At 52.9% G+C, this 25,089-nt stretch overlaps 1 protein-coding gene across 2 annotated transcripts in view; it reads right to left on the reverse strand.

Moving 5' to 3' along the window:
• PAX5 (paired box 5) overlaps positions 1 to 25,089 on the reverse strand; it is a 108,396-nt gene that overhangs the window by 7,426 nt on the left and 75,881 nt on the right. For both annotated transcript variants that reach the window (XM_071731808.1, XM_071731809.1), the window contains 2 exons: positions 18,509 to 18,610; positions 152 to 237 (listed from right to left, as the gene is read on the reverse strand). In XM_071731808.1, coding sequence (XP_071587909.1) covers positions 152 to 237; positions 18,509 to 18,610 — 188 coding nt within the window. The remainder of the gene's footprint in view (positions 1 to 151; positions 238 to 18,508; positions 18,611 to 25,089) is intronic.

Consider the following 25,089-nt stretch of genomic DNA (forward strand, 5'->3'; position numbering starts at 1 on the left):
TCACAGGAAACCCGGCACAACAAGTGCTGCCGGGACAACGGGACTTCTGATCCTCAAAAAGAACCCACCCAAAAATGGAGATCCTGCCTTCTGTGTCTCTGAAGGGTTTAAGGGGCAGGAAGGGGTCCTCCTGATGGGGAAAGCAACTTACCCAGGAGTCCAGGGTTGGGAAACCTCCAGGAGTCGTTGTAGGTGGAATACTGTGGGTGCTGTATGGGCTCCCAGAAAACTCGCTCCCTAAGTTAAGGAGAAAAAAAAAAAAAAAACAAACAACAGACAAAACATTATTTTATTTTAAGATTGCAGTTACTGTGTGGGGGAAAGGAGCTCCTGAGCACACGCTGTGCTCTGGTGAAAGCACTGCTGGACACCCTCTGTGAGGAAGGGCAACATTAATAATTTATTTCATAAATAAATGGGTGCAGCCATCTGGGGTTTTTGTGTTCTGGTTTTGGTTTTTTGGTTTGTTTTTTTTTTTTAACATCCTTGTCATGCCCCATCCCTGTCCTGCTGAGCTGCTGGGACATTCTCAGGCAGCCATTGTGGATGGGAGTGAGGAGGGATGGAGAGGACACGTGGGCAGGGCTGGTCCTTGACTCTTTGGCCCTGCAGCACTCAGGGCAATAAATGGTATGAGACATGCTGCTCTGACAGCATCTCTGCTGGCAGGAGAAGGTGAACCACCTCATCTAAGTACCTTCCAGGCTCCTCAGGACATCATAATCACAGAATCAGAGAATCATGGAATGGTTTGGGTTGAAGGGACCTTAAGCTCATCCAGTCCCAACTCCCCTGCCATAGTCAGGGACCCCTCCCCAGCCCAGGGGCTCCAAGCCCCATCCAACCTTCAACGCTGCCAGGGATGGGGCAGCCACAGCTTCTGGGGGCAACCTGGGCTCACCCCAAAGAACTTCTCCCTAATGTCCAGCTAAATCTGCCCTTTTCAGGTTTTAAACCATTAAAGTGGTGTTGGTTCCAGACATCTGTCCATCACTGCAACCAGGGAAAGAGATGCTCCCATCAGTTCAGGTGGTTTTGAAACCCTTCAGACACAGACAGAGAAATCTCAAGGAGTTACTGCTATCTCTCCTCACCAGCTCCCGCTCTCCCCATCTGTTCTTTCTCTTCACATGTCACCTCCTGCTCCAAACTTCATCTGCAAGCTCTTCAGGACAGAGCCTTGCACCATGGGGCTCTGACCCAGGGCTCCACCACCATGCAAATACCAACACTGCTGCTGATTTGTAAGGAAACCGTCTACAGGTGACACTTCCCTGCTCTCCTCCTCCCTTTCCTCCTCCTCTCCCATTCCCTCTTCCCCTGCACAAATCCATGCACAACACCAGAGCAGGGCAGGAGGAAGGTTTCCTGTGGCAAAGAGGAGGAGGGGGCAGTGAGGATGCACAGAAGGTGCTCCCTGCCACCCTCACCTCTTCTGGTGGTCAGTGACCTCCCCTGTGCCCAGGACAGAGGTGGTGAAGCTCTGCAGGCTGTGCTGGGGAGCCCTGGGGTGGGCAGCATGGTGTTCTGCACCATCCAGCAGGCCTGACAGCCCCTGGGTCACCAGCAGAAGTGTTTTCTGGCAGCACAGAGGTAACACAGGCCGGTGACCAAACTTAGGGTCAGATCAAGGGCAGCTTGACCTCCCCGTGATGCTGCTTCAGTTCAAGCAAGGTGCCCCACAGGACAGCAGATTGGTTGCACCATCCCTGCTCCATGCCGGGGGGGCTCTGCTAAGTCCCCATCCCTGCTCCCCACAGCTCTCTGGACATGTGGGACTGCACCCCACACCTTCCACCTGCTCTGCCCCAAGCCAGTGTGCAGAGACAGGTCAGTGAGATGGGGCCTGACACCAGACATTGGTGTGTTGACCACATCCCTGCAGGAGCACAGAGAAAGCTCTCAGTACTCCAAGGAATTGCATTAATTCACCACGAGCCATGGGAAACAGTCTCCAAACCTTTCTTCTTGGTAAAGTTTGCATTTCGTCCCTGCTCCCTGCCTGGATGGGTGACAGATGACTTCATGACCTGGAAGTCACCTCCATCACACTGCTCACTCCAGCCATGGTGAAGACCCCAAAGCCAGAAGAGGTGGCAGGAGCCACCTGAGGTCCCAGGGACACTGGCAAAGGTGTCCCCCCTTGCCTTCCACCAGAACCCTCCGCATCAGGGCACAGCAGCCCCTCTCCTGCCTCCCCACCACACACAGGAGGCTGCCTGCTCACCCAGAGCCGTCCCAGCTCCTCCCTGATCCCAAACACCCTCAGCTTCCAGCAAGTCCCCTGCCCCAGCTCTGCCCCACCAGTATCTGCTCAAAGGTGCCCAGCAAACGTCACGGGTGGGCAACAAGTCCTGTCCCCATCCCCCAGGGCTCACGGCCAGGTCCTGCACAAGAAAACCCTCACCCCATGGGTGCCTCCTCCACACTGCCCATCCCAACACCTTCACCTCCTTCCTCCACAGGGACGAGAAATGGGGCGATCTGGCCCCGTTTTGGTTGCACCAGCGGCGAGTGACGGGAGCAGGTCCCAGCGCTGTGTCCTGATCCAGGACGGGGCGGGCGGGACAGAGATGGGATAGGCAGGAGGGAAATGGGACGGGGTGGGCGGGACAGGGTGGGCAGGACAGGCAGACAGACCCCGTCCTGTTCATACAGGGACACAGAGGATGCCACCAGCAGCCCCCAACGAGCCCCTGAGCCCCCTGGGTGGCAAAGGCACCCCCAGCAGCGGTGTCCCCAGCTGTCCCCCCTGCCCTCCCCGTCCCTCAGCCCCCTCCATCCCGCTGGGGGCCGCGGGTGGTCCGGGGCTGACATCTCATTGTTCCATCCTCTCCTCCTCCCCCACCGCCCCGCTGCCCTCCTCCTCGCACGCACGCACAGACACACATCGTGGGCCCTCTCTAGGGGATGCTCCAGTGCCTGTCAGGCTGAGTCTTCCAATTCTCTGTTTTTTATGCCTCAGTGGTCAGGGTGTCAAGCTCCTGCAGTACAGACCAGCCAGGAGCTCGAGGAGTCACTGAGCACCATCAGCTCGGTGACAGTACTGCTTGCTTCTTAACATACTCTGCATATCCATCAGCCTTGCAGGGAAGGGGAAAAGGAAAAAAAAATAGAAAAAGAGAGAAGGAAAATGAGAGAAAAGAAACAGGAGAGAAGGGAGAGGAGAGGGAGAAGTGGGGGAGAAAGTCCCAAGCCCTGCTCCTAGCATCACAGCACTTAGTGCAGCCCCTGGGTAAGATGGAGCTGGGTGGAGGAAGCACCAAGCACCTCCTGATTCCCACCACATCTCCCAAAGTCCATCAGCTTCACTTCTTGACAGCCCAGCTCCACCCATCCAAAATCCAGCAGAAACCATCTCCCAGGGCCCTGCTGCATGCACAGAAAGGGGTTGGGTGGTGGCCCCCTTCCCCCTCACCCTGACATCACCCAGGCACGGAGACACCAAACCCAAGGATTGTGCCAGCACCAGCCCAGCCCCTGCTGCAGACCCCAAAGGGCTCAGACCCTCCCATCACCCCAACAAAAAAAAAAAAAAAAATGTTTTCAGGGGATGGGAAGGACAGCTCCCAGTAAGTCTGCTGCTACCCCACCTCTAGTGGGATGGGGGTACAGCCCCTGGTCCAGGGGGTGACCCCACACATGGAGGCTGATGGTGGGGGGTGGAGAAGCAGCATGACCCACGCTGCAGAGCAGTGCTGTCCCCTCTGCAGCTTTTTCCCTGGGGATTACCTGCTCGTGGGTGGCTCCAGGCAATCTTCCTGCAAGCTTTGAGAACTGCAGAAAGGCTGGAAAGCCTGGGCTTAAAAATCTCGGGAACCAGGAGGTGAAGAGAGAGATTTTGTGGTGTCTTTCCAGCTGCCATAGAGAACAACCAGCACAGGGAGAACAACCACTGGGGAGGATGCAGGCACCAGGGCCGGACATGGAGCAGAAGGGTGGTGGAGACCCTCATCCCCACCAAACTGCAGCAGGACTGTGGCCATCACAGAACATTCTGGGTTGGAAGGGATCCATCAGGACCATGGAGTCCAACTCCTTGGGCAAAGGGAGAGCAGGAGCTGCTGGACAGACAGACCCAGGGTCAATCTCCTCCAGCTTTGGACCTTGGCATCAGGGAGGGCCATGCAAATGATTTGCCATCTGTTCTATAACCACAGAGCCTGTAACCACAGAGCAAGGTCAGTAATGGGGCCTCTGCAAGTTCCCTGCTCTGATCCCTGGCCCAAAGCAGGGGCAGCTTCCACGAATCCATCCAAGGGCTGGGAGCCTCCCAGGATGGAGATGTCACATCCTCCTTGTGCTCCAGCCTGGCCACGGGCACTGCACAGAGCACAGGGCTCCTGTTCCATGAGGGAGCAGAGCAGCAACAGGTTCAGGCTGGATCTGAGGAAGAAGTTCTTCATCAGGAGGGTGCTGAGCCTCTGGAACAGATTGCCCAGAGAAGCTGTGGCTGCCCCCTCCCTGGAGGTGTTCAAGGCCAGGTTGGATGGGGCTTGGAGCAACCTGGGCTGGATGAGAGGTGTCCCTGGGCATGGCAGGGGGGTTGGAGGAGAGGAGCTCTGAGCTCCCTCACAACCTCAGACATCCTCTGGTTCTCTGATTCTATGAAATTTGTCCTCCTAGGACCATGTGACACCTGAAAGCAGCAGAAACCAGCAGCACAGCACGGGCTCGTTACCCAGCTGCTGGTACCTTTTTCCTGAAACACAAAATCCCAACAAATGCTCAAGAAAGAGGTTTTGTCTGTCATGTCCAACACCTTCCTCCAGCCTCCAGAAAACCCAACTGCCCAGAAGCTCCAGAGCCAGCACAGCTCAGCCAGAGCCAAATATACCAAGGTGGACACACACCTGGATGCTTTTCACTGCATTTTCTCAGGGTTTGGGTCACAGAGAAGCCATCAGGACCAGGGGGTGAATGTCTGTGTCTGCATGAGAGCTGCAGGGGATGGGTGATGCTTCGTGGGAACTGGGACAGGCTGCAGGTGACACAGCCTCCCTGCCACCACCCAGCACCTCCCACCCGTGGGCAGAGCCCTGCAGTGCCACAGCCTTGTCCCAGTGTTGGTTTTCTCCACCAGCACCCATCAGTTGGGTCCTTCTGCTACCCAAGCTCCTTTGGCAGGAGATGAGCCCCTCTCAAGGGGCTTTCCTTGCCTGCTCCTTCACAGTGCTCTCTAATTCAAATTAACATTCCCACAACTTCTGTTTGTTTTCTGTCATTGTCTTCCATGGAAGCAATTCCATGGACCATAAATCTCCTCAGGGAATCCCAGTAACAACCAGTGCCCCTTTGCTGGACAGGCCACAGGGATAAGGCAGGAACTCCAGGGAACATCAGCTGCCACCCCCCCCAGAAATTGCTTTCACAGAAAAGTAGAGTTTCACACCACTAACATATTCTTGCAAACCTGTGACTGTTTTGATGAAGTCCTTCATTGGAAGAAGAACCATAAACTTCCTTTGAATTTTCTTTTCCTTTTTTTTTTTTTCTTCCAAAAATTCAATTTTTCTTACCAAAATTAAGATTTTTCTGAACAAATATTTTCTTTCTTCTTTTTAAGTTCAGAGAGATGTCAAGAATTCGAATAGAGCTCGGTGAGGTTAAGGAAAAAAGTACCCAAAAATCTCAACTGCTTTGAACTGTAGCTTTGAATCAAAAAACCAAAACCAAAACAATAAAAAAACCTTTTCAGTTCTGTTCAAAGTAACTTTTATTGCCAGTTTTTGTTTGGATTGAGCCTCGGGACTCCCTTCCAGCTTTCCCATTCATTAGGAAGCAACAGGATCAGTGATTTATGCTGCTGTAATCCCTGTCAGCTGTGGTTAACCTGGGGGGTCTGCAGAGCCAGGGCTGAGCACCAGCAACCCTGCCAGGTCCCTCACAAAGTCCCCTTTGTCAGCAGAAGTGCCCTGGGACAGGGGACATCAATAACTCTGCTCTGCCAGCCCAGCACCCTGGGACATTCATCTGCTGCTCCAGGCAGAGCAGCCAAGGTGCTAAAGGAAAAAAAAAAAATTAAAAAAAGAGGGGTAAAAACCACCCAGATACAGCAGTGATGCAGCAAAATGTGTATTTCAGGAGCAATGCTTCCCCCCAGGGAGACACCAAGGAGGGAAATGGTGTGCAGAGCAAAAAAAAAAGAATAGTGGGGTGCTACCCAATTTATCTCACTGAGAATACCCAGGGTGACAAAAAGCTGGGACAAGCAAGCAGGGATGGAGGGACAGACTTCAGGGTTTGCTCTGGAGGATGCTCAGCATCATGAACAGTAGGGTTTGGGTCTGGAAGGAGCTTTAATGGGAAAAAAATGTCTCCCAAGAGGGCAGAAAACTGCCGTGTTGGAGAGCCTCTTCTGTGGGGAGTTTTGGAAGAATAAAGCTGCTTTTCAAAATGCCTCAGATCCTCTGCACTGGAATGGGAACATCCCCCTGCCTCTGGACCCTACCCTACCAGCAGTTCATTCAGAAAGAACTGAATAAAGTGTTAATAAACAGAAGAGGAGAAATGCTTCTTGTGCAATTAATTTTTTTTTCTTTTTTTTAGGATGAAGTTAGAAAGTGATAAATTCCAGCACAAGAATAGTCCTGGCAAATGATTCTTGAGTAAAAATCTCCTTAAACAGGAAAAAAACCCCACACCTCGCTTCTTAATTTTCAGTGAAAAAATAAAAAATGCAAACAGGGAGTTCTGAGCCCTCTAAGCCTCTCCCTGTTTTCCTCCAACACAACACAAGAAAATTGTGTCCAACACCCCAAGACAGAGCCCCTGGAGCTGCCCCATCCTGCAAGAACCGTGGGGACACTCATTCACCAGGTCCCTGTCAGTGCTGTTAATGACACACAATTAATTAGGCAGTGTAGCTGTTAATTGCCAGGGCCAGCAATGTGAGGATCAATAGATTGGGTATCACCCCCTATCACTTCACTTTCCACTCACCAAGAGCACATCCCACTCACATCTGCCATGTCCTGTAGCCACTCATTAACCCTGCAATTAACGACCGAGGTGCAACCAGTGCCCAAACGTTCATTTTGGGTGCAGAATGAGAGGAGCCCACACAACCCCAGCTGCTTCTTCCTGCCCTTCAGACAAGCAGAAGTTTCCTGTGGCTGGAAGGTTGGGCACATCCAGGTAACATCTCTCCAAAGTTCCCATCAAGACCTCCAGTTCCAGTCGATGTCTGTGTTGTTGTCTAACCCTAATGAAGGCTCTCTATGACTTCATGGCCATACAGATGGGGATGGTACTTCCCCCCTTATTTTATCCTTATATTAACGAGCACCCGCTCCAGGATGTACAGTTTTATTTTTAATGGTTCTGAGCAGGTTGTCATATTTTAAGAAAACAGTAACATGCAGGTTTTTGTAGCACTACCTCATTTCCAAGAAGCTACAAGGCACAGAACCCCTCAGTGACTGATGAGTTGTGGGTTAAGGTGGACGTACCTTGCTGTGAAGTCACTGTACTATTCTCGACCCGTGCTGCCTGCCATAAAATTTTAATGCTGCTTCTGACATATTTATGAAATACCTCACCCAGTCTTTGCAGCATGACAAAGAAGATTTACACCTGCAATTACTGCAAGCACATAGGTTTTAGCTATGCACTTTAAACTTTTGTACACAAAGGTATTTAACTTTAATACAACAAAGGTAGGAGGTGCCACTGAGCGACCGTGTGGGAACTGTGTGAGGGGAGATTGATCTCCCTGCCCCAGGGGGATGGGGCTGCCCACCCCAAATGGCATTGCTGTTAATGACGATGAGGAATTGGCCACTTCCCTCTCCCAGCTCCCCCCTGCAGAGCTCTCTGCCCTCCCCACCAGCCCCCAGCATCCAGATCCCAGCAGCAGCAGTGGCACCGAGGACACCACAGGCACATCCAGAACCCTGGAGCTGGCACTGCCCAACACAGGGCTGGGAATGTGGTGCTGGATGTGCTGCTGGGGGACCCAGACCTTCACCAAGATCCATCTCATGGAACCCCAGACTGGTTTGGGTTGGGATCTCAAAGAAAAAGGAAAAGCCTCTTGTCCTGCTGGGAAAACCCTTGTGTGGATGAGCCACACCAGTTCTCACCATCTCATCATTTAATGATTAAAAACTTGAAGTGAGAAGACTTAGGTTGGACATGAGGAAGAAATCCTTTGGGGTGAGGGTGCTGAGCCCCTGGGTGCCCCCAGAAGCTGTGGCTGCCCCATCCCTGGCAGTGCCCAAGGTTGGATGTGGCTTGGAGCCCCCTGGGCTGGGGGAGGGGTCCCTGACCATGGGGTGGGACAGGATGAGCTTTGATGTCCCTTCCAACCCAAACCAGTCTGGGGTTCTACTGTCTCAACCCTTCTGCCTCCAAGAACAGCTTTTCAGCTGGGCTTCAGGCTTCAGCCACCCCTGGGCTGCAGCTTTGGGACATCCCCCCCATGTGTCCCCCTCCAGCCCCTTCTGTCATCGTGTGGAGCTCCTGCAAGCTCCAAAATACCAAGAGGCATCCCCAGCAGAAGCGTCAGTTTTTGTCTTCTGACACCAAACACAATGCAAATGAACCTCCTGAGTGACAGAAGAACAAATCATTTCTCTCTGGGTTTCCACAGCACTGCTTTGGTTTTACACCACATCCACGTCACGGCCATCCTTTCATTGCAGAGGAGAAAAAAAACCCCACATCAGCCCCCAGGAGCCAGGGAGAACCTCTGTGTCCAGAGCATCCCCAAGCAGCATCTGCAGCCCCCTGGCCTGGTCCTGCTGAGCCAGGCAGAAGTTGTGCCAGAGACGTGGACACACGGTGAGGAAGGGAGCAGCAAGGAGGAGCTGCATCCCAGGGGTAGCAGCTTGGGGACACCATGGTGGCCCTGGCATGTCCCACAGGGACCTGTGGCTCCATGTACATCCCAGTGGCCCAACCTTTTCTGTTTTTACCCAAGATGAGATTCATTTGGTGAATCTGCTGCTAAATGGACATCAAGTCAGGACCAGGGTGCTGACCCAAGTCATGTAGGAATTCAGGGAATTGGCTCCTGAGCAAGCACTGGGGTCAGCTACATGCTCCTACTCCATCTCATGTGATAGTGGCCATGGGTCCACCAAGGTCTTAGCACTTTTCTTGGCATTTTCACATGTTGTGATAAAGTCTCAGTGTGCTCACAAACTCCTGGAAAGAGGATACTTAATTCTCAAAACACTTAGATTTTTATTTTTTTTCATTTCTGAATGCTGGAGTTTATCTCAAGTGCAGATGTTTTGTTCTCAAGCCATCCCAACTACAGGCAAACTTTTCCCACCAGCAATCATCACATGGAGATCAAGGCCACAGTTTTGGAAAATGAGTCCCTCATGTGGTAAAAATGCTGAATTCAGGAGCAATGCTCTGCAGGGCAGTGACTGCATCACCCCAGACCTCTGCACAGCATGTTCTGCAGTGCAAAGGAGCCAGGGGGGCTGGCACAGGACAGGGGATCCCATGTTCATCTCTCCACACAAACACTGCAAGCAGGAGACATCCAGTTCATCACCAGACAACTTGTCAAGTGCTTCCTCACATCACAAAGCTGAGCAGAGCCCTCAGGCTGTGTCTGATTCAGGCACAAAGGATCACAGAACCCCAGACTGGTTTGGGTTGGAAGAGACCTCAGAGGTCTTCCAGTCCCAACCCCCCTGCTATCATGTCCAGGGACCCCTCCCCCAGCCCAGGGGGCTCCAAGCCCCATCCAACCTTGGGCACTGCCAGGGATGGAGCAGCCACAGCTTCTGGGGGCACCCAGGGGCTCAGCACCCTCACCCCAAAGGATTTCTCCTCTCCATCTCCCCTCTTGCAGCTCCAAACCCTTCCCCCTCGGAGGCTCCCATCCCTCCAGGCCCTTGTCCCAAGTCCCTCCCCAGCTTTCCTGGAGCCCCTTCAGGCACTGGAAGCTGCTCCAAGGTCTCCCCATGGGATCCTTCTCTTCTCCAGCCTCAACACCCCCAACTCTCTCAGCCTGGCTCCAGAGCAGAGCTGCTCCAGCCCTCCCAGCAGCTCCAGGGCCTCCTCTGCACTGGCTCCAACAGCTCCCTCTCCTTCTGCTGATGGGGACCCCAGAACTGGACACAGCTTTACCCCAGGGGGGTCTCCCCAGAGCAGAGCAGAGGGGACAATCCCCTCCCTGGCCCTGCTGGGATCTCTCTGGGGATGCAGCACAGGACAGGGGGGGTTTGGTGGCTCCTGCTCAGCTTCTCCTCACCCAACACCCCCAGCTCCTGCTCCTCAGGAATCTCTACAGACATTCCACACCCAGCCTGGGGTTGTGCTTGGGATTGCCCCAGCCCATGGCCAGGACCTTGCCCTTGGTCTTTTTTGAACTTCATGAGGTTTTCTGATGGACACCAGAAATTAATTCCCTCTGCTCCACTTGCTCTGGGTGTCTCAGGGTTGGACACAGCTTTCAGGGGAAGATGCTGGGGTTTGCTCCCCACTGCTCTAGCAGGGACCATCCCCAGACACACCACAGTTCTCAGAGCTCCAGAAGCTCTGTAGTGAAGCACTATGGTGAACTCCAGGTATTTTTAAACTCTGAGTGCTGGCATAAAACAAGGAGTCACCACTGCAGGAAAGCTGAGCTCTCAGACAGAGTGAGGCATTTCCTGTGGTCCCACATGGCTGCTGCTCTGCTCTGAGCCTCACCAGGAGCAAAGGGAACAGCTTCACCCTCCATTCATGATCTGGTCAGGGTCAGCTCCAGTCAAGCTTCCCCTCCTTGGACATCAGGCAGCTTCAGTGGCTTTCTGTTCTCTGCTTCCCCAATGCAAACCACAACATTCTCAACTCAGAACTAGCTGAGACCTCCTGGCTTCCCAATTACTTTTCCTTGTTGTGTTTCCAGCAGCAGACTGCTACCAGTGACGACAGAAGCAAAGCAAAGAGGAATGAACAGCTGAGGGCCATGACTGCCCCATCCCTGGCAATGCTGAAGGTTGGATGGGGCTTGGAGCACCCTGGGATGTGGGAGGGGTCCCTGACCATGGCAGGGGGGGTGTGGACAGGGTGAGCTTTAAGGTCCCTTCCCACCCAAACCAGTCTGTGCAGGTCAAGCCCTGCCAACCATGTAGGACCATGCCCTGTCCTACAGGGCTTTCAGATCATTCCTTCTACAGGGATCTCACCACTGCACTCCTGGATGGAGGCAGAGACTCATGCTGATCTCCACAGGCACAGCAGGCAGCAGCCCCACTCATGTCATCCCCAGAAACACCCCCAGACCCCTTTGCTGAACACCCCCATCCACAGTACTATTTGCTCACAAGAAAAAGCAACTTAACCAACATCTGAACATAGTGCTCCCTGCTCCCACGGGCAGCTCAGCTGCTGGAGCCCCAAGCCCCAGCACCATCCTGGTGTGAGGAGGGGATGTTTTGGGCACGGAGGTCTGGCTGGGGACCACCCCAGCCCCCCGGCTGTGATGGGTTTGACTGAAGGCAGCCAGACTGTCACTCAGGAGGTGCCCCCTTGGTACCTCTTCTGGCTGGATCTACTTGAGGGTGGGATTGCCTGAGCCGCTCCTGTCAGGGATTTCAAAGGGAACAAGCGGCTGGATGCGGAGCTGACAGCTCAGGCCGCCGAATTAGGGCTATTTGCATGCTAATTTCCACCGTGCTTAACTCACTGGCAGACCTAGGAGCGAGGAGCAGCCCCTGCATGTTTGCAACAATGCCTGACTGATCTAGCTGCGTTAACGAGCAAATTATGGTAATTTTGTTATTACAAATGCATAGAAATTTCCAAAGAGTGGAGCTATACAATATGTTTCCTCTCCTCCTCCTCCTCACTCCTAAACACCGAGCGCTTTGTTTGTACATCCCCCGCATCGCTCACTCCCGTTCGGCAGAGGGGAAGGGGCAGGAATTGTGTCTGGAGCAGGGGATGGGACACGGGGAGGGCTGGGTACGAGCTGACCCCCAGCTGAGGAGCGGGTCTGTAAGAGGGAGGCAGGCTCGGGAAGAGCAGACCCAGGGAGGCTGCTGGCTTCCCAACGTTTCACCTTCTTGCCCTCGCCAGTGCGATTTCTAAATCAATTTAATGAAATAATAGCTGACAACATCATATTGAAAACAATATAAATTTTATCTATACTCCGGGCGAGCGCGGTAATTGCATTCCTGAGAGATGAACACCAAAACGTTTCTCCAGGCTTCCCAGGTCCTGGCAGCTCCTCATTCAAAAGCCTACACGAGCAGGGGATGAACGCCTGCCATTTACTTGGCTGCTTCGTTATTAATTAAGGGAGTCATTCATCAGTTGATTTGCAGCCTGGTATTGCCCCAAGATACGTGTGAGGGCACCTCACTTGCTCCCCCATCCCTGGTGAAACTTCTCCAGGATTTGTGTCCCGGGATAGCAGGAGGGTGGGGAAGCACCACTGAGGAGCAGCCCTAGGCTGGGGATAAAAAAATGAATTTGCTCAACCAGAAAATGCCCAGTGCCCACACTCCTGTCCTCTGGCTCTGGTGGAAGAAGCCATGGGTGGTTTTGTTGGGAGGGGGAGGTTGCAGTTGTTTTTGGGGTGGTGGTAGGGTTTGAGCTACATGAGCTGAAAAAAAAAAAAAGAAAAGTCACAACACTGACACACACACAAAAAAAGAGATTTGTGTAACCTGAGCTGAGATCCACAACCCTGCCCTAACAGCAGCATGAGGCACGGGGAGCAGATGGCAAAGGGACTTTGGAGTCACCTCCAGGCTTCAAGGAGGCAACTTGCAAACTTCTTTCTGTGTTATGGCTTATTCCTCTTCCTGTAGCTCATTCTAGGAGCTGTAACTGGACAGGTCCTGTCCAACCCAAACCATCCTGTGACTCCAAAGAGCAGACAATCCTCCTCTCACTTTCACTGACCACAGAAGTCTCACAGCCCAAGGCCAACACATGGTTCCAGCTTTGTGCTGTGCACCAGACAAGGTCCTGGGTCAGGTTCTGCTGCAGCTGCTCTCCATCACCCCACAACACATCATTCACTTTCTCTGCCCCAGTTTTAAGCATTTTACCTCCCAGCTGCCTCACTTTCACAAACTCAGTGCTGCCTGTCTGGACACTACACAAAGCCACCGCAGAACTTCAGCCAAGGCTGAGCCAGAACAAATAACGTCAGTGCATGAAAATAATTTTTAATAAAGCCTTTGGTGTGCCCTGGGGGATCTAATCCCTCCCATCCCTACAGGAGTCATCCCAGAGGTCCCACCTCCTGAGTGAAAACCTCATCTTCTGCCTCCCAGCACTATTTCTTCCTGCTTCACACATTGGAACTTGTGTCTTCTCCTTGCTGAGGGATCCCTAATGACACCCCTGATATTATTATTTTTTTTTTTATTTTTTTTTTTATGCTTTTCTTTTCTGAGCCCAGTTTTGAATGTCACTGTTTTCAGGTCCCCTTTTAGTCGGGTAATTGCACATAGACTTCATATAAAGGAAATTCATTTGTTCAGGGTCACTGCATGGTTTTTCATTAAAAACAAATTACCAGTGTTCAGAAAGGACATCTGGGTTTCCAGAGTCCCATTAATGACTATATTTTCAGCATCACTATTCCAGACAGTCTAACCTTTCCTGTCACCTGGTGTGCAGGGACAGTCCCAGGGAGAGGAGAAGGGGTGTTGGGACTCCATCCCTGGAGATGGGGACAGCAAAGAGGGGGGGCACAGAGTCAGGGGGCAGCAGGAGCTGCTGTCCCATGCTTCTAACTCAAGAACTGCAGTAAGTATTTAAGGACTGCTTGAGGACAACCTTCCAGCTCAGCTGCACGTGTGCTGAGCCCACTGGTCACAGTAAGCAGAGATGAGGATGAGCATGGTCATGCTTTGCCCAAGCCCCTGCCTGGCCCTGGCCATGGGAATCACAATGACCAGTCCTGCCCTGTCCCCAGCATGGACACAGCTCCTGGAACAGTGATCCTCAGGGCAGACAGACACCCTGCAGCTCCAGCACAGCTCCTCGTGTCCCTTTGTCCCCTCTCTGGCGGTCACAGACCTTCAGACACACCTCAGGAGCAATCCCACAGGCGTGAGCAGTGATCCATGGAGACCTCCCCCAGTGTCAGAAGGGGTCTGGTGGTGTGTGGAGACACAAAGGACAAAGGGAAGTCCCCCAGGTGAGCTCTGTGGGTCCTCATCACCACGCCAGCCCCCACCAGCACTGCACCAGAGCCCAGGCAGGAGGAGAGGAGATGGAGAGACAGAGGTGAGAGAAACTCAGCAACCCTGGGCTACCCGTGACCAGCAGCTGCTCTCCCCTTCCCAAGCATTTGACCTCAAATAAAAGCACCTGAAACACCACATGGGCCATGGAGCAAAAACCCTGCAAGCACTGCACATCCTCATGGTGTGGTCCCCACTCCGAAAGCCAGATCTGCAAATGCCAGGGAGCAGAGGCAGCAGAAGGCAGCAGCACCTCCATCAGAAGAGCCCAGCAGCCCTGGGATGCTCCATCTGGGCAGGAGTCAAGCAAAGGGAGGTGGCACCAGGCTCTGGGCTGCAAGTATTGGGTGTGCTGGAGGTTTGCTCCTGCCTGCTGTGCCCTGGGGACAAAGGGAAGGATGCTGGGGAGACACTGCTCCCTGTTCCTGAAGAGACAGTCACAGCAGGAAGAAATCATAACAATAATACCAAATTATTGGAGACAATTTCTGCACAGAGAAGCTCATTAACCTGTGGGATCCTGTGCCCCCAATCCTGAGACCACGAATCCAAGAGGGAACAATGGTGTATTAAACATCCCAGCAGATAACAAGAGCATCCAGAGAGCTATGCCAGGTAAAATAAACACTTCCCATGGATGTAGACCCTCTTGCTTCAAGCATGAGCCACCAGAGAGCGGGGATTGAAGAGAAGTGTCCCCTCCTGCTCAGCACCCCTGGCAGGTCAGAATGGTGGCAGGCAGAGGCTGTTTTAGGACCATGTGGCTTCCCCTGACAGAACCTAAACCCTGACAGAGGCTGCTCTGTGCTGCTGAGCTCCTGCCTCCTCCCAGCACATCCAGGAATATTCACCTGCAGCAATCTTATGGTGGGGCCACCTCCCTTCCCCCTTTCACCCTCAGTCTTCCAGAGGAGCAGACAAGGTGGGCATGGCTCCATCTGGCTTCCCAGGGGGATTCATGGCTCAGTGGTTTGGGGTCTTCACCAGAGCTGTCCCACCTGTGCCCTGTGTGGGCTGCTGGCATCACAGCCAGCAGACAGGGACCTGTCCTCTTCCTCTGAACACCTGATGGGCTCCACCTCTGCTCAGAGCATCAGGCAGAAGCATCTGAGCTCCTGATTCTGCTTCACATTTTCAGCAGAGAGACCATAAAAACAAAGAGCCATGGGGTGAGGGAGGGAGTCAGGGTGGAACATTCAGGGAGGTGTCCAGACCCTGCTCACTGCAGGATCAACAAAAACACCAGATCAGGGTGTTCAGGGCCTCATCCAGCCCAGCTGTGAAAATTCCCTAGGATGGAGACTGCAGAGGCTCTTGGAATGACCTCGTCCACCACTGGACCCTCCTCATGAGGAAGAATCATAGAACCACAGAATGGTGGGAAATCCCACCCAGTTCCAACCCCCTGATAGCATGGACAGGGGGGTCCCTTTAGCAAGAATTTATCTTGTGTGAGGGTGCTGAGCCCCTGGGTGTCCAGGGTGCCCCCAGAAGCTGTGGCTGCCCCATCCCTGGCAGTGCCCAAGGTTGGATGGGGCTTGGAGCCCCCTGGGCTGGGGGAGGGGTCCCTGGATTGTCCAGGTGGGACTGGAGGAGCTTTAAGGTCCCCTCCAACCCAAACCCTTCCATGATTCCTTGCTGATTAAGTCAAGGAGCATTAATTATGGTTGCCTCATCCCTGGAAGCTTTCATGGACACCTGGGATGGGGCTTGGAGCCCCCTGGGCTGGGGGAGGGGTCCCTGACCATGGCAGGGGGTTGGGACTGGATGAGCTTTAAAGACCATTCCAACCCAAACCAGTCTGGGATTCTGTTGTTTAGAGAAAAAATATTTGGATAATTTATTCTCTGGGTCATAGGAGACATTCACGAGACACATAAGAGGGAAGGATAGGAGGAGATGTGAAGGTGTGGACCAGGTGTTTGTGCCAGGCTGGATGTGCAGGGGTCACACACCTCGTGTGTGTGGGAGAGGAGAGAAGGATGGGGGCTGGCAGGGGAGCAGGGGAGATGGAGGAGAGAGAAGCACCAAGCAAGAAGCTGGATCTGCACAGCTCCCTCTGTCAGGCTGGAAACTCCAGAGAGCTGGATGGTCCTACAGCCCTGGGCAGAGATGGGACAAAGCCCACCAGCACACCAGGGGATGGGTCCACCCAGAGCAGCACAGGCAATGCCAGCAGCAACAAAGCTCTGCCCCTGTCTCGTCCTCTGTACATCTCTCCACAGCCCTAAAGCACTTAACTCACACAATTGCTTAATTACCAGCAGAAATTCATGGCTAACGATTAGAAATCTTATCAAGGAAGCACATTTCTCGCAGAGGAAGACACAGCCAGGCAGCAGCAGGTGGTGAAACCAATCCCTGAGACCTCTCTTGGGCTCTCTGGAGAGAGCTGGGATGTGCCCAGGGCAGCAGCTCCTTGCTCCTCCCAGCAAGGCTCTGAAACTGGTCCTGCAGAGGACAGGAGTCACAGAAGGATTGAGAAGGTATTTGGGATGCTAGTTAGCAAATTCTCCCTTAAATGAGAAGGAGAACCTACAGGAATTGCATCTGACCTTCACACCAGCTGGAGCAGAAGGTTGTTATTAAAGGAACCAGTCAGAGGAGCAGTGCAGTTACTCAATATAATGGGTCACACAAGCCTATGTGTAGTTAAAAATAAAATCTATTACCTGGGAAAACTGTCTCAGGCAACTCTACATCATGGAGCCCTCACTGCATCTCCTTCAGCTGCTGCCACCAAACCCCACATCCTGCAGTTTCACCACCCCAGACAGCCAGTAACTCCCCAAAACAGAGGGAAGAACACCCATTTCCCCTGCCCGGGGAAGGGGCTGGGGCTCACTGACAGATTTTCAGAGGAAGGGTCTCTGAAGGAAGGTGCTAAGTTCCCACAAGGTTTCTGAAAGCCTCTAAACCACCGTGTGTGCCAGGAATTAATTTGATGCCCCAGGCTTTCAGAGAAGGATGCTCCAAAACCAGGAGATGCCCATCAGGAGAAGGGGACTTAAATTGTGGTCTTAAATTGTGCTGGGGGAAGTTCAGATTGGACATTAGAAAGAATTTTTTCATGGAAAGGGTGATCAGACATTGGAAGGGGCTGCCTGGGGAGGTGGTGGACTCTTCGTCCCTGGAGACATTTAAAAAGCGACTCGATATGGCACTCAGTGCCATAGTCTAGTGACTGTGGCGGTAGTTGTTCAAGGGTTGGACTCGATGATCTCTGAGGTCCCTTCCAACCCAGTCTATTCTATGATTCTATGATTCGACTGTTGGGCACCAACTTCATCCTGTACCCTCACAGCAGCTCCCCTGAGACTACATTTGATGGATAAAAATTGGTTGCTACACAACCCAACTCCCACAACCAGTTTCCAGCTCTAACACACCAATAAAATGGTTGATTTTTTTTTTTTCTTAACTCCTCAGTGATCTGGCAGAACCCAGCATGCAGAACACAATCAAAGCTGTAACAAAGACCAACTCCAAAAAGACCCAGATGTCCAAACACTGCCAGCAACTCCCACTTTCCTATCAGGAGTATTATTTTCTAAACCACCACCTCCTGGGGCCATGTGATAACAGATAGATAACACATTCCAGTCTGGGGCATTTTCTTCAGTAACTCCCTGACCTCACTGGCTCCAATGACCTGAAGAGCTTGGCAAGCAGAAGGGGAAGGACAATCCTCAGGTTGCCACCACCCTTCCAGTCACACACTGGCAGCACCCTGATGTTGCTGTCCTGCCCCAGCTCTGGGAGGGGAGAGAATCTGCAGCAATAATGTGCTGAGAGGAGCCCAGTGCTCTGCAGGAGTCACCCGGGTGGTGCAGTCCTGCACAGAGCAGTATCGAGGTCAGGATACATCCATGCTGGGACACAGATTGTTTGGAGAAAACAGATGGGTTGGAGCAAAGCCTGGTGGGGCAAAACACCCAGGATCCACACAGGGAAGGCTGGGGGTTCTGCCAGCATCCCAGTGCCAGTGACTGGGTTTGATGGTCCACAGGCTGGACCTCCTTCCACGATGGGAGCCTGCTCCTCCTTCACCAGGGATCACTCTACAGTTTCACTGGGGACTGCTCTGCACCATGAACCACACCACTCAGTCACCCATGACTGCCCTACACCATGAACAAGAACCACACCTTCACCCATGACCCCTTTCCCCCTTCACCAAGAACCACGCTACAACCCCCTGTCCCCACCAGAGCCACATCCTCTGCCTGGCACTCACGGAGCATCTACCAAGTGCCACGTTTTCCTCCTGAAATGCTCTTTTTCCTTTCCTTTTGCTCGTTTTTTTCCCTCCCTCCCTCTCTCCCTCCCTCCCCCTGGTTTTGAAGACTCACCAGGCACCATCCCTGTCAGTGCTGGAGCAGAGTAGCTGCCCTGTCCGGCGGGGGGGACGTGTGGAGGGTATCCAGGGAGGGTTGTGCTCGCCAGCTCGCGACCTGAGGAATCAAACCAACAAATCACCACCTGAGCATCGCCGCCAGCGCCGCCGCTTACATCTCCCCGAGCTCCCTGTGCACCACAGCCCTGCATTTGTCATCAGCAGCTCCAGCAGGGACACACTGGGACTTCCAGGGCAGAGGAGGAACTGGGTTTTCCTTTTTTCCCTTTCTCTGTGACCTGCTGTGAGCTCTGCCCGCTCCTGAACCCTGGCTGCTCAACCCTGATTTCCAAGTTCCCGCAGAAGCTCCAGAGGGTGAAGTCAGAGATGGCAAAAATGTGAAACAACACTCAGCTGAGTGACACTTTCCCAGAAAACCCTCCAGAAAAAACACCCTGCGCCAGGCTGATGGTGTGCAGGGATCTCACTACGAAGCAGGGAGCTGTTTGGGGTTTTTTTTTAATCTCTGTTAAAGCCAAAGTTGAAAATAAAAACAAAAAACAAACACGAGGCTTTGAGATGTGAAACCTGCTTTAAATGGAGATCTCTGTGGTGTGGGAAGAAGTCTCAGACTCCCAGACAGGGCCTCATGTGCTGCCCTCCACCTAGGTCACACAAACCTCTCATTTCATTCAAGCAGCCACAGCTCTTGCATGGAAATGCCCTGGACCAGGCTCTGGGTCTTGTCCCTTCCCCCCACTCCCAGGTGCTGCTCCCAGATGCTGGAGGGAAGGGAGATCATCCAGAAGGAGCTGGACAGGCTGGAGAAGTGAGCCATGTGAGCTTCATGGAGTTCAAAAAAGACCAAGGGCAAGGTCCTGGCCATGGGCTGGGGCAATCCCAAGCACAACCCCAGGCTGGATGTGGAATGTCTGTAGAGATCCCTGAGGAGCAGGAGCTGGGGGTGTTGGGTGAGGAGAAGCTGAGCAGGAGCCATCAAACCCCCCCTGTCCTGTGCTGCATCCCCAGAGTGATCCCAGCAGGGCCAGGGAGGGGATTGTCCCCTCTGCTCTGCTCTGGGGAGACCCCCCTGGGGTAAAGCTGTGTCCAGCTCTGGGGTCCCCATCAGCAGAAGGAGAGGGAGCTGTTGGAGCCAGTGCAGAGGAGGCCCTGGAGCTGCTGGGAGGGCTGGAGCAGCTCTGCTCTGGAGCCAGGCTGAGAGAGTTGGGGGTGTTGAGGCTGGAGAAGAGAAGGATCCCATGGGGAGACCTTGGAGCAGCTTCCAGTGCCTGAAGGGGCTCCAGGAAAGCTGGGGAGGGACTTGGGACAAGGGCCTGGAGGGATGGGAGCCTCCGAGGGGGAAGGGTTTGGAGCTGCAAGAGGGGAGATGGAGAGGAGAAATCCTTTGGGGTGAGGGTGCTGAGCCCCAGGTTGCCCCCAGAAGCTGTGGCTGCCCCATCCCTGGCAGTGTTGAAGGTTTCATGGGGCTTGGAGGCCCCTGGGCTGGGGGAGGGGTCCCTGGACATGATAGCAGGGGGGTTGGGACTGGAAGACCTTTGAGGTCTCTTCCAGCCCAAAGGATCATGTTATTCTGTGAACTGGCTGTGGCCAGAGGTGGTTCCCCATGGGAAAGGGATGCTCCTGTCATCCCACCAGGAAGGATCCATTTCTCATCACAGAGGGAACACTGAAACCCACCTACAATCTTCTGGACTGTCACAGGATCCTCGGGTACATCCCTTATCCAAGGATAAGCTGACCTTAAAGAGTTCTCTGGTGCCTGATACCCTGGGACACCACAGCTGGGGCTCTGGGTGCTGCTGTCCCCTCTTGATGAGCACCAGGGGCTGCTCAGGCCCATGGGATCTTCCTGAATCCCCCTCCTCTAACACAGCCCTAGTCATCTCGGAGATGTTCTTGGGCCAAAACATCTCCTTAACCAGACAAAGCCCACTGTGAGCCCAGGTTCCTTGGCACAACGGCACATCAGCTCAACAAGGGAAGTTCAGAGACCTTTTGGTTTTAGCCCCACACTGACAAGAAGAAATTCACAGATCTTCGTGGTCAAACTGTTTTCCCTTGGCACTTGATTTCCCAGCAATGCTGTTTACAATTCTCTGGAGCTTGGTCAGACTGAATCTAGAGAAATGAGACCTCACCTGATGAGATGAGGGCCAGGAATGTGAGTTGCTGGGAATTGCTGCTCACCACCCCCTGGGTCATGGACACCAAGCCCACTCCCGGGTCCTTCCTACAGAATATTTATGGTGCATCCACCTCCTGAGAGAATTTAAGGTTCAAAACAGTTGATTAATTTGCTTTCCAAAGAGATCTGGAGCTCTCCCATTCCAGACAGATCCCTTTTGGAAGGGCATTGTGAATTCTAATTACCCAATACAGGGATAAAATGCCTCTTTTAGATTAAACTGTTCCCCCCACCTCACTGCCCCACTTCCTTCTCTCTCTCACAACTTTATTTTTGCGAGGGAGTTGGATTATGACATGAAGCTGGATTATGTCACCTCTACAGCCTGGGAAAGGCAGAAGAACATCTGTGACCTGCTTTGACCATTGACTTGGAAAGGCCACCACTACTCTTCCCTTTCGTGGCCACGTGGTGTCACCATGGGATGGGGCACCATGTCACAGAATCCCAGAACCCCAGGATGTTTAGGTTGGAAGAGTCCTCCAAGCTCATCCAGTCCAACCTTTGACCAACACCAGCATCAACCACTAAACCCTGTCCTTAAGGACCAGCTCCAAATGCCTTTTAAATGCCTCCAGGGATGGGGACTCCACCACTCTCCTGGGCCATCCCAATGCCTGACAACCCTCTCAGTGACAAAATATTTCCTAACACCCAGCCCAAAGCTCCCCTGGCACAGCTTCCATCCCTTCCCTCTGCTCCTATCCCATCCCTCAGGAGCAGAGGCTTTTTCCCTCCTCCCTCCACCCTCCCTTGAGGCAGCAGCACAGAGCCATCGGGTCTCCTCTCACCTCCTCCAGACCAAACACCCCCAGCTCCTCAGCCCCTCACAGGATTTGTGCTCCAGGCCCTGAATCAGCTTTGTTGCCCTTCTCTGGACACTCTCCAGCACTTCTCTGTCCCTCCTGTAGTGAGGTGCCCAGAACTGAACACAGTGCTCAAGATGTGGCCTCCGCAGAGCTGAGTACAGAGGGATGATCCCCTCCCTGTTCCTGCTGGCCACTGAGTTCCTAACATAAGACAGGATGCCATTGCCTTCTTGGCCACCTGCACACACTGCTGACTCATTTTAAGTCACTATCAACCAATACCCCCAGGTTCCTTTCCAACTCACAGCTCTCTCACCACACTTCCCCAGCTCTGCAGCTCCCCATGGGTGGTTCTGACCCAGGTGCCAGACCTGGCTTTGGGCTTGTTAAACCTCACACAATTAACCTTGGCCCATTGTCCCAACCTGTCCAGGTCCCACTGTAAGGATTCCCTACCCTCCAGCAGATCCACACAGCTTGGTGCCACCTGCAGGTTTACTGAGGGTACACTCAGTCCCCCCACCCAAATCATCAATGAAGAGATTAAAGAGCTCAGGCCCCAGCACTCAGACCCCACTTGTGACCAGGAGCCATCTGGATTTGGTTCCATTCATCACCACTCTTTGGGCCTGGCCACCCAGCCAGTTCTTCACCCACTGCAGAGTCTATTTATCCAAGCCTTGCTCCAGAACCTTCTGAAGAATGTTGTAGGAGACAGTGTCAAAGGCTTTACTAAATCCAGACAGACAATGTGACAATGTCCACAGCTTTTCCTTCATCCACTGGGCGAGTCACCTTCCTGCAGCAGGAATCAGGTCAGTCAGACAGGACCTGTTCCTGGTCCTCATGCCCTGCATGCCCTGTGTGATGGCACCCAAGATGATCTGATCCATAACCTCCCCTGGCACCGAGTGTCCCATCTCCCAGAGGTCCATGGATCAACAGGAAAGTTTCCCCTCCTGGCCTGTCCCATACCAACCACTCCTGCCCTCACCTCCCAACACTTTATTTAAGAAAAGAAACAACATTGCCGTATAGTTTTTTTCAATATATTGAAGTATTGCAACATTTTCTACCAAGCCAACACCACAGCCAGCATGGTTAGGACCCTCTTCAAGGGCACTGAGAAGCAGCCACCATGGGAGATAACAAGAAAAGCATCATCTCATCCCCTCCCTAAATCAAGAGCACATCATTCATGGTCTGCTCTGCAGGTCTGGTTTGGCTTCCATCACAGCCCCAGGGATACCCAGGCTGGGGCTGCAGGTGAGGCTTTGGAGCCCTCAGCTGCAGAGAACACATTCTGGAGACTCAAGAGAGCCCCAGCTTCTCCCCCTCTCCAATGGAGAAAGAATCCCCCCCTTTCTTTGGGGGGCTGCCTGAGGGATGAGAGAGCTGCAGCTTTCCAAGCAATGAGACATCTCCATCACTTCTGGAGATCTCCTCTCCATCTCCCCTCTGTCAGCTGCAAACCCTTCCCCCTCACCCCATCCCTCCAGGCCCTTTTCCCAAGTGCCTCCCCAGTTTTTTTCAGGACACCTGGCTCAGCTGCCCCTAGAGCAGCCTCAGCCCAGGTCCCAGCTTTCTGCAAAGCCCCAGAGTGCAGGCTGGCCATGCTGCTGGGACCACACCAGCTCCCTGCAGGGATGGAAACCTGCACAGCATCTTCAGCCTGAGCTGTTCCCCTGACACCATTCATCACACCTTACTCCAAAACAAAAAAAAACCCAAACCCATGGTATGACCAATGTCAAACAATTGTCATAGTGGGACCAGAGGGCACAGGTGGGGAGTGTCAGAGTTCTTGGATAAACATCACCCAGCCCTTCATTCACCAGGAGCTGGAAGAGGTGTTCTCTTGTCATTTCTCAAGGAAAAACCCCAAAAGGTGAAAATAAGTAATTTTTTTTTTCCATGAAAGAAATAATTTTTCAGCAGGAGGGGTCAGCAAACGATCTCCAAGCAGGTGTGGGGCACCAGTCAGTGTCCCCAAACCAGCACAACCTGGGACTGCTGGGGACAAGAGCAAGGCATGGTGGAGAAGGACCCTCCCATCCCCAAACCATGGTGAGAAAGCCCCAGGGAGCAGTTGAGAGACATTCTCCAGTTCACCTGACTTTAAAAAAACAGCAAAAAACTAAAAAAAAACAAACCCAAAAGAGCATTTCCTGGCTCGTCTTCGTACACTAACTGTGTAAACTTGAATCCAATTAACTTCAGATTTAACTACTAATGAAATTATCTCATTTTTTTATCAGCTCAGCTCTCATCCATGGCAGTAATTAACCACTGGGGGTTGTCACTCCCAGACACATGACACGAGGACTTCCCCAAGCTCAGGTGCTTTAAACCCTTGCAGAATTCATTACCCTGACAGTGTGAAAACCCTTCACTTTCAATACCACAGGGCACCAACATGGTTTTTGGTTTTTTTCCTTCCCTTTTATCTAACTGCCAGGAACAGTGTGAAAGAAATGAACCCACTGGAGAGGTAATTAATTACTGCAAAGGATACATTAGAAAATGCAGGGGGTCCAGGTGGTGGGGAGGGGGCTTACAGAGCCTCACAAGCATCCCCCTCAGTTTTGGGGATGGTGATGTTCCTCTGGGACAGCCTCCACATTCCTTACCAAGGGGAGCTGAGCCCTCACCCATGCCCTGTCCCCACCACAGAGATGGAACTGATCAGGAGTTGGTCAGCAATTAGGGGGTTGATGGGGTCACCCCACCCCTCCAGGGACAAAGGTTCAGAACCACCAGCAGAAGGACAGGGAGGTGTTGGAGCCAGTCTGAAGGGGCTACAAGAAAACTGGGGGGGGACTTTTTAGGATGTCAGGGAGTGACAGGACATGGGGGAATGGATTCAAACTAGAGGAGGAGAGATTTAAATTGGAAGTTAGGAAGAAGTTCTTCCCCATGAGGGTGGTGAGACCCTGGCACAGGTTGCCCAGGGAGGTGGTGGGAGCCCCATCCATCCCTGGAAGTTTTTAAGGTCAGGCTGGATGGGGCTCTGAGCAACCTGGGCTGGTGGGAGAGGTCCCTGCCCATGGCAGGGGGTTGGAAATGGGTGAGCTTAAAGCTGCCTTCCAACCCTGAGAATTCTATGGTTCTATGATTCTGTGTTTTGGGAGCTGCTTCATCTCTGGAAGCAAATCCCGGTTTCCAGATTATCTCAGTTAAAGCTGTTATCAGAAGTGACTTCTCTCTCTCTCTCTCTCTCTCTCTCTCTCTCTCTCTTTTTTTTTTTTTTTTTTTTTTTCTCTTCTCTTCTCTTCTCTTCTCTTCTCTTCTCTTAAACCCAGAACCACCCTTCCTGCGCCCAGCCAGGATTGTGATCGTGCTGACCCTTCCATTTCAGTCTTTATCCTAAATAAACCATTGAGGCTGAATGCACAGCCCCATTTCCAGCAGAAGCTCCATCTCTCCAGGACACCCGGGGCACACATCAGACCCCAGCTCTGAGCAGGGAAGTGGCACAGGATCGTGAAGCAACACAAACCCAGAGCTGGGGATTGATCATCCTGGGGAAGAGAAGGCTCTGGGCAGACCTCATGGTGACCTTCCAGTACCTGAAGGGGCTAC

Source organism: Heliangelus exortis, chromosome Z (assembly GCF_036169615.1).
Source record: "Heliangelus exortis chromosome Z, bHelExo1.hap1, whole genome shotgun sequence".
Classification (NCBI taxonomy): domain Eukaryota; kingdom Metazoa; phylum Chordata; class Aves; order Apodiformes; family Trochilidae; genus Heliangelus; species Heliangelus exortis.